Raw genomic sequence first — 8,641 nt, 5'->3', positions numbered from 1 at the left:
TATCAATGTGTTATACATATATATATATATATGTATAAACACATTGATGTTATTTTAACATCGTTTGCATACACTTTGAGAAGGAAACGGACTCGTTTTTTAGCTTATGATCCACCTATGTACTTCGTAATACTTTAATTTCAAAGAAATATATCTAAATGGCGACAGTGGCTATGGGTAAACTACTAATGTATGCGGCTCTCGCATAAAAATGTGAAAGCTTAACACAGAACAGCTGCTTTGTTCAAGAAAATAGAGTCGGGTTACACTCTAACGGACCACACTAGCGCCAAAAATCACCGTTCGAAGATAACCCATATATCCCGTCATTGGAGGTATGCCACGTTGAAGTATAGATCTGTGTAGAAAATTCACAACCAAACAATATGTTTGGTTCGTATTACAACAATTATTATCATTATATATATAGTGATAAGTTTGGGACTGCACCTAATACAGTCTAAAAATATTATCCTACTCTAAAGGACTCCAGGTACTCCTAGGAAAATGATTTTTCTAATCAAGATTCCAATCGATATTTATGATTCTGCTTTAGCCATAATACCTATCCCAAAACTACTACTACTTTTAAAATTCAAATTATATATAAAGGATACAAAAAAACTGAGTTAAAAATTAAAAAAATAAAGAAAATAAAATTTAAAACGGTACCGTTGGGTCTTTTAATTACTTCACCTAATACCGTTCTGTGCCTGTGCTGTGCCCTCAACTAAGAGTAGTTGAGAGTAGTTGAGTCCCTCAACTACTAGTAGTTGAGGGACAGAACAGGTACAGTTCTGACTTCTAATTACTCTAGAACAGATACCGTTCTACCCCTTGATTACCCTAGAACAGGTACCGTTCTATCCTTTAGTTACCTCGAACATGTACCATTCTATCCCCTCTTAAATTTCTCTAGAAGAGGCACCGTTCTACCTCTGACTAACTCATAGGGCAGGTACCGTTCTATCTCTAATTTAGTCAATAAACAGGTACCGTTATTATCCCTAATTTAGTCGTAAAAAGGTACCGTTATTATCATAAACAGGTACCGTTATTATCCCAATTTAGTCGTAAAAAGGTACCGTTATTATCCCTAATTTATTTAGTAGTTTCAGGTACCATGTCATAAACAGGTACCATTATTAGTAGTCTCAGGTACCATTATTAATAGTTTCCAAAAAATATGGAATTCAGAAAAAGTTTCCAGAAAATATGGAATTCAGAAAAAGTTTCCAGAAAATATGGAATTCAGAAAAAGTTTCCAGAAAATACGAAATTCAATCAGTATTTTTAGATATCTTAAAAAAAGACTACATTTGAGGTCGTTCCACCAGTGGCAATTTACTTGCGACAACTTCCAGCTAGCTAATTATAAGTGAAATGCTACTTATAGCTGAAATCGGACAATATGGAAATCTATAATTATAGACTCATGTTGTTAGAGTATGATTTCACACGCAAACGCCAAACATTTATCTATGTTCAGTTTTTTTCTTAATATAGATTGTCATTATGTACATGGAATGCACGCTACGCTTTCCAATCTCTTTCGCTCGTTCACATATCCATCGATCACTGGGAAAGAAAAGACAGGACAATCTACATTGGCCTTTGACGCTGTTACATTATTAAGAATAGATCCTTTGGCTAGGCCGCTAGTAAAGCCGCGTCTTCTTCAGTTTTTTGTCGCTCATTTGGTATAGAAGTGAAAGAAAGAACTTCTTAAGTTGCCTCCTGGCGTACGGTGGACATGGGGCAGCTAAGCTCAACTTCAGCAGAATGTATTACGTAATCTCAATTCGATTGAGTTCTACTGAGCTTTAACGCTAGCTTCTGTCGACTTCAAATCGGATGAGTTGTCCTGTTCATTTGACCACACACCTTCTTCGGTCGGCTTTGGCTTACCACTTTCGCCTTCGCCACCATCTGAGGACATTTTATAGAACAATTTGCTATACATCTTCCTGTCACGCTCAAGCTGGGCCCGATGCTTTGCCTTTGCCAATAGCCGCTGTGACAATGCCGCTTTATTTTCAGGCTCAATCTTGAGGCAACGATCAAAATCCTCTATGGCCATTTTATATTCGCAGATTGTGAGCTGCGCCTGACCTCTACGGTATAGAGCCTTGACATTATTGGCGTCCAGCTGGAGAACTTCGTTGCACGCTTCGATGCACTGAGTCATTTCGTTGAGTTTGAATTGAACAAGGGCAATATTGAGCAAACCGGCAATATACAGGCTATCCCGTTTCGTTTTTTCCTCATCCTTGAGTCGATCTTCGCTTTTAAGGAATTCGCGGACTCTATTATAGTACTTTAGCGCCTGTTCAAGGTTGCCCTCTTTAAAGTGCCAGGTTCCCTTCTCTTTGTCCTTCTCTGCTGCGGCTATTTTCTCGTCTGTGTTCAGCTCCCATGCATCTTTCGCCTTTTCGAAGTTGTGCAACGTGACGACGTACGTGAGTTCTGCACCATCTTCAACGCTGGGTAGAGATGGGTCCTTAACAAAGTCGCCTTTCAAATAAAGTTCCGATTTTTCACCTTTCTTCATCTTTTGCACTGCTACTTCGATAGCTCGACAGACTTTTTGTACTGCTGCCTCGCCGACAATGAAGGTGACATCCCGTTCGTCAAAGACCTTTCCATCGCTGTAACTACCTCGGATGTGGGCCGTGCACTCTGTGAGATCCTTGGGCGTCGTGTATAGTTCACCCTTGGTGATGATCCTTCTCTGCAGTGAACCGTCTTTTTCGGGCGAGATATCTTCGTAGGCCCAGCGTAGGAGTTCAACTTCAAAGATTAGCGTGGAATTTGGAGGAATCTTCGGCGGCGATCCATTTTCGCCATACGCGTATTCAGCGGCACACGTCAGACGGCACAGCTCACCTTTCTTCATTGACGCGACACCGATATCCCACGCTTTGATCACCTGTTTTGAATTTGCCGCATGGAAGGACATTTAACATCCGTGAACCAATATTTTTTACATATATGTTCAAAGCAAAAATTGCGAATTTTCTCATCTAAGGTGTAGCAGAGCCTACAGAAGGTATGAATAAGCTATGCTAGCATAATAGAACTTGCCCTAAAAATTTTACAATAGCACATTCTACGGAAAATTTGAATAAGCTATGCTTACAAAATTGCCTTACAAAAATGCTTACAAAAAACCATAGAAATCTTTTTACGAGCAGACTGATATTGTCTGTAAAGACTGAATAGTGAAACTTGAATTAATACTACACGTAAATCTATGTGTACGTATTGTACAAATTATCGCAGCGAGCTTACCTGTCCAGTGCCAAGCTGGAAGTCAAATTCGGTACCGCGATCTCTAGACGAATCGAACACTGTTCCGTCCTGCAGCGTACCATGATAATGCACGTAAACGGTGCACGATTCGCCGGGAGTTGCGTCACCTTCGCCCTCCCGAAGGATTTCCTTAAGAACACCCCCGTCTTTTTTCTCCGTTAGATCGACAGCCATTGTTACACCACGATAGATGTTTCTGCAAGGAATATCGAATTCTAAATTTAATCACAGCTTTGACAAATTAAAAGCCGTCATTTAGTCGTTTTTAATTTCAATAAGCATTTCGTAGAGAAGTTACTTAAAAAATACTTAAAGCCGCGTCGTTGCGTAGGTAAACAGTAAACGCCAAATTACCTCCCGCATATGAAAAACGGGTTCATTTCTTATTACAGGCGACTTATAATTACAATAATGACCTTGTAATAATGGAACACAGACGGCCGATCGAATTCATAGTATGCACTACAATAGATGACTTATGTAGTGGCAATCAAGCTTTCAATACGTGTTTTTTCGCATGCAAAATCAATTCCCTACGACAAATTTTTATTTCAATTATTCTTTTTACACAGTGGCTAGACTTAACATTTACCGTACGCGGTTTAGTAACTACACAGTACCACAATGATGCATTCAAGAGCTAGAATAGTTAAAAAGAATGTTCCACCGTGATCGAGAATGTTCGAAACAAACAGATAGGATAAAGATCGAAATGGTACAACTGTTCCTGTTGCTAAAGCCAAATCGGTTTCTAATTATTATGAGGAAACACTCAACGAGTGAATAAAGTAAAAGAAAATCAATTAACTCGTTCAGACGACATGAAGCATGTATCCAATCTGCGATTATGCTTTGGTGCCGAAATGTGTGTTACTGTTTACTAACGGAAAAGATTGTTTTTACCATAAAAAAAGCATTGTATTCTGTACATAAACATCAAAACTTTCGTAGCTGGGACACCAGAAAAGTACCATGTTTTAGGCGTTCTTTACCGCTGACAACGATTCGATTTCAAATAACGCATGCCGGACGCAATCTAACTCATTGAAATCTTTACGGGCACTAAAAACGTTCTCCGAATTTTCCGAGAGCGCAAAGCATTTATCGACACTTCAGTCGAAGAAGGTTATAAAGACTTTACACAAATATAAGTTTTCTTTCGAAGATAACTGCACTGAGTACTTAGTACTGTGACAATGTTTCAATATGATGACGATGCCACCATGCTCCCACGTCAGAACATCCGCCACTGCCAGGAGACGCGAGCAGGGCGAGATGATGTTGCACGCGGATGGTTATTACCCTGCAAGAATTGCTCGTTCAGCCGTTTGAACTGTTAAAACGAACTCTTCGCTACTGAAACTTTCGCAAGTTTGGTGCGACGCTTAAGGCTGCGTAGAAAACGTGGGTAACGCCGCTCGACTCACCGGGTAAACGAAGTGAAGTGGTTTCAATATGAGGAAAACTAAGTCCGCTTTGAAACTAGCGCAACCGACTCGCGCAGAATTCGACAAAGACTAAATGCTACAGTGGGGTTAGAGAATATTCGAGCAAACCTATAAAAAGCTTCCGCATTTCACTGTTAGGTGGCGCTGGTGATATGGGCGCTTTTTTTAATTTATTTCAGCAGACGCAGTAATCATTTTGTAAGATTACGTTGAAATATGGGGTACGGATGTGCGATTTAGAATTTTCGGTCATTTCGTTGTGGGGGAGGTATGAAAAATGTCATTAAAAAATTGGCGGAAAACTGCTGTCGTCAGCTAATTGTCCGTCCACAGGGACTTGAGCTCACCTGCCTTTCGGGGTCATTGAATTATTAGTTTGCACTTTTTTCTTGAATTGATTTTGTTCTCGCATGATCTCCTTTATTTTGCATGTTATAGGGGTTTATCGAGGCCGTAACAGGCCAGTCCTGAGTCAATGGTGAAAATGTGTCTAGCATCTTGTGCTTATGTTAAAATTATATGTTATGACAATCTGTTGTAGATAGTAAGGTGTCGTTAGAAACGTAAACTCAGTTCGTGATTTAACTTAAACAGGCACAACGAATTCAGCAAGTTTTAAAAGCGGTCAGCTCACACGTAACAACTGTTGCAGCAATTTTGGTTATGGCACAAGAACAAGTCGCCCGTCGAACACTGACCGAAGTATGGGCAAACCTTGAGCGCGCAAAGTTGTCGCGTTCAGATATGCAGCCATTAGCCCAAACAGTTTTCTTTCATTCAGCAAACAATGATGACCTATTGTTGCTGGAAGTAGATTCCCACATTTTGGAAGAGGCAAAAAAACTCGGTGTCATTATTCGAGGCGATTTAGAAGATGAACTTGTTCTATGTACCGGTAAGTTAACCGCAGCTGTTAAATACATCACGGTTTCAATATGCACGTTAATTGCGGCTCTACACTACTTTGAATACCTTGAAGTGAGAAGTCAAACTATTCAAGATCTGGAATATTTATCAGTTGAACCGTTAAAGTATTGGCTTCTAAAACTCACTCCTTGTCTCTGCTTTGGTCCTCAGCAGTATATCAAATGTTATCGTTTATGTAAAATTTACGAAATCAACGTCTGCTTATTCACTGTAGCGTTATTGTTATGATAAGCTTTCATTACAGTAAATAGAAAATGTCTACAAAAAGGGTCAGCTGTCAGCATAAACTCTGTCAGTGATCCGCATCAAAATGTGCTTTATTTACTTTTGTAGGCCGCTTTTTATGCTTTCCTGCTTATAATTATCCAACGCTTATTATAAAATCAAATAAGCTGCAGGCATAGAAAACCCTAAAATTATGAAATAATATCGTGTCGTTGTTTCCCCCCGTAATAGCCTCCGGGTTAATTATGTAGACTCTCTAGACAACATGATAGACTTCTGTGCTTTGTGTTACTTCGAATTGTTGCAGAATTGTCTCTTAACACATTCACTATACTAGGACGCGTTTAGCTTAAAGCTTTAGGTATAAATAATACAAATAATTTTGGTTAGATCATTCTTAATGTTAGCAAACGTTCTCCAGTCTCTATGTAGTAAAATCGCATTGCGATCTCTGTGAAATAAAGCCGTGTCGTGATGTGCATGTAGCTTTAAACACTTATTTGTTTCCTAGATTGCTGCTGATGGTACTTCATGAAGTCTACTATGGCTCAGTACTTGATATTTAAAATTTGCTTCCTCGTGTCGTTGTGCTTAACAATATGACCAGGCTCAAGGACGTATTCGGTGCGTGAGGCAGAAATATCCAACTCGCTTTTGGTCGTGCCCAATCTCCGCCTGGCCGCCAAGGGGCAGCCACTGACGGCAGCAATGTCAAAAGCGGGTGATGGGCTTGACACTCGTGAAGTTCTCAAAACCTTCCACCTCTACTGGGAACCAAGGCAGATTCGGCCTTCTTCCAGAAAACTGCACAGGTAGAAGGGTTAAAATATGTGTTTCTAAACTACTGTTCATACTAATTAATTTGACTGGGTATAGTTCCGATGTTCGTCTCTTAATCTATGTTAGCCGCATTTTCCCTAATACATATGTCCGTCTTTTTGTTGCCGTCAGCAATGTTGCTTTTTAAATGCTTAGATTTTTTGAGCCGTTTTGAATATTCAGTGTCATATGAGTTGAGTCTGCCTTCAAATGGTTTCGTACAGTACTCACTAAACAATATTAATTTCTAGGTCGTTTGTTTTTGCTCAGGTATTATTATTTTGTCAGCAATAAGCTTAGTGACTGACATCGAGACCAGTGTTTAAAACCTTGACGCTGATCATATCAAATGATATTAACAAAACAACAAATAGGAATTGTATAACCTTTTTTTGGTTTTAGCTAGGTAGCTTATATACTTAGGCCTACTATTGTAAGCGTTCATTGCATAATTTGAGGTCTTCATGCCCTTACGAAATTTTAGACAAAGCAGGAATTGCAGCAATTATTTTTCTTGTATACGAGCATTCGAACTGGCTGCTCACACTACGCGGAAACGTTCTACATTACATAATAAGAATAATCATTACAAAAATCTTAGTTTATTGACAGAATCGGAGTACCGCGGTATTGAACTGGAAGGCGACATACCTCAATCGTCCCTGTTCTCCTTGCCAAAACTCCTCAATCACGTTCAGGCTTCAGAAAGCGAAATTAAAGAAATGCTTGGAGCGCTACCAGTTGCTGAGGTGGACGGCTGTGTCCGTCTACTTGGATTCGAGTACCATTTTCGAGTGCTGGAGTTCATGCTTACTTCGATCGAATCGAACTCTATGCCGCTGGATAAAATCGACACCAATGTCGTTATTGAAGAGGTAAACAGGCTAATTAGATGCATCGATAAGATACATTTTATCATTGTTGTAATGAGTTAGGGATTATTGCATTTGCAACATTACAGAACTTATTCTTGCTCCATGTCATGTTGTATCCCTTTACTTAGATAATTAATCTTCAATCAATTCAGCAACGGCGCTGGTGAAAACTGTGTAATATCTGGTGATTTTTTAAACTTGACGCAGTTATGAATTCTTTAAAATTTTGCTGCTGTCTCGAAATAAAGATCACTCTAAATTGTATAATATTTAAATTCCTTATTTGTTGTATATATCGATGATTTCATTATCTTCGTATAGTGCACACTGCATCGACATAGGTTAATTTGATTATACAAGTTTTAGTGTTACATTCAGCTAAACGTTTCGCGCAGGTGTCAGAATTGGAGCCTCATGAAATTGTCAAGGCCGTCGTATCATGGTATGTGAAGAATCAGGTTCTACTCAAGGCGAAGGTCAGCCGCACTCAGGGTGAGGCACTACTCCGAAGTGGTGAAAGCTTCAACCTCGAGCAGTTCATCACGACGTGGCAACAAAGTCTTCCGGAAGGTCTTACAACTGATGTGGCTTATCTTTACGGCATCTCGTACGTGGACGAAGATCGTCAGCGACCCATAATAAACTATCTGTCAACATGGGATCTACCCGAGGTCGAGAGCGCCCGTTTCGATACGTTACTTCGAATGAAAACTTCTTGGCGATTCGAAGAAATCGAACCGTACATCTGCGATCTATCCTTGAAAAATGTGAACTCTTTGTTATTGAAGTACGCTAGATCTTTCCAAAAAAATGGTCACATTTTCTATTCGAAAAAGTGATTGGTAGAGTCGAATGAGCTTTTCAAGTCTTGTGGTTGGCAAAGAAAGGAAGGTGTAATTGCCTATAGATAAAGCGATTGTAGAAAACAAATATGAAATCCTTTGCTAAATGTTTTTCTAAATAAATACAGTAGTGTTTATTTAAACTGTAAAAAGACAACAATCTTAAGGCAGAGTAAAATCATTGTGTGCATAT

General features: G+C 39.4%; 2 protein-coding genes across 6 annotated transcripts; one reads left to right on the top strand and one right to left on the bottom strand.

Annotated features, from left to right (window-relative positions):
- Positions 1 to 1,324: 1,324 nt before the first annotated feature.
- Positions 1,325 to 4,861, bottom strand: LOC111273221 (peptidyl-prolyl cis-trans isomerase FKBP4). Of its 2 annotated transcripts, none has more exons than XM_022854919.2 (3): positions 4,740 to 4,861; positions 3,292 to 3,508; positions 1,325 to 2,929 (listed from the first exon to the last, which is right to left on the bottom strand). In XM_022854919.2, exons 2-3 carry the CDS (start codon positions 3,484 to 3,486, stop codon positions 1,814 to 1,816), a joined length of 1,311 nt encoding a protein of 436 aa, XP_022710654.1. In that variant the 5' UTR covers positions 3,487 to 3,508; positions 4,740 to 4,861; the 3' UTR covers positions 1,325 to 1,813. The 2 variants fall into 2 exon arrangements, with proteins under 2 accessions (XP_022710654.1, XP_022710655.1); XM_022854920.2 differs by lacking the exon at positions 4,740 to 4,861 and adding an exon at positions 4,284 to 4,431.
- A 229-nt stretch (positions 4,862 to 5,090) lies between these two features.
- Positions 5,091 to 8,571, top strand: LOC111273222 (sister chromatid cohesion protein DCC1). 4 transcript variants are annotated; one of them, XM_022854923.1, is made up of 5 exons: positions 5,091 to 5,119; positions 5,355 to 5,655; positions 6,520 to 6,724; positions 7,333 to 7,606; positions 8,002 to 8,571. In XM_022854923.1, exons 2-5 carry the CDS (start codon positions 5,424 to 5,426, stop codon positions 8,443 to 8,445), a joined length of 1,155 nt encoding a protein of 384 aa, XP_022710658.1. In that variant the 5' UTR covers positions 5,091 to 5,119; positions 5,355 to 5,423; the 3' UTR covers positions 8,446 to 8,571. The 4 variants fall into 4 exon arrangements, with proteins under 4 accessions (XP_022710658.1, XP_022710656.1, XP_022710659.1 ...); XM_022854921.1 differs by lacking the exon at positions 5,091 to 5,119 and having other exon boundaries at positions 5,126 to 5,655; XM_022854924.1 differs by lacking the exons at positions 5,091 to 5,119; positions 5,355 to 5,655 and adding an exon at positions 5,931 to 5,978.
- Positions 8,572 to 8,641: the final 70 nt, after the last annotated feature.

This window comes from Varroa jacobsoni, unplaced genomic scaffold (genome assembly GCF_002532875.2).
Source record: "Varroa jacobsoni isolate VJ856 unplaced genomic scaffold, vjacob_1.0 contig05535, whole genome shotgun sequence".
NCBI lineage: Eukaryota > Metazoa > Arthropoda > Arachnida > Mesostigmata > Varroidae > Varroa > Varroa jacobsoni.
The sequence above is the reverse complement of the archived record's forward strand: the minus strand, read 5'-3'. Positions and strand labels throughout refer to the sequence as shown.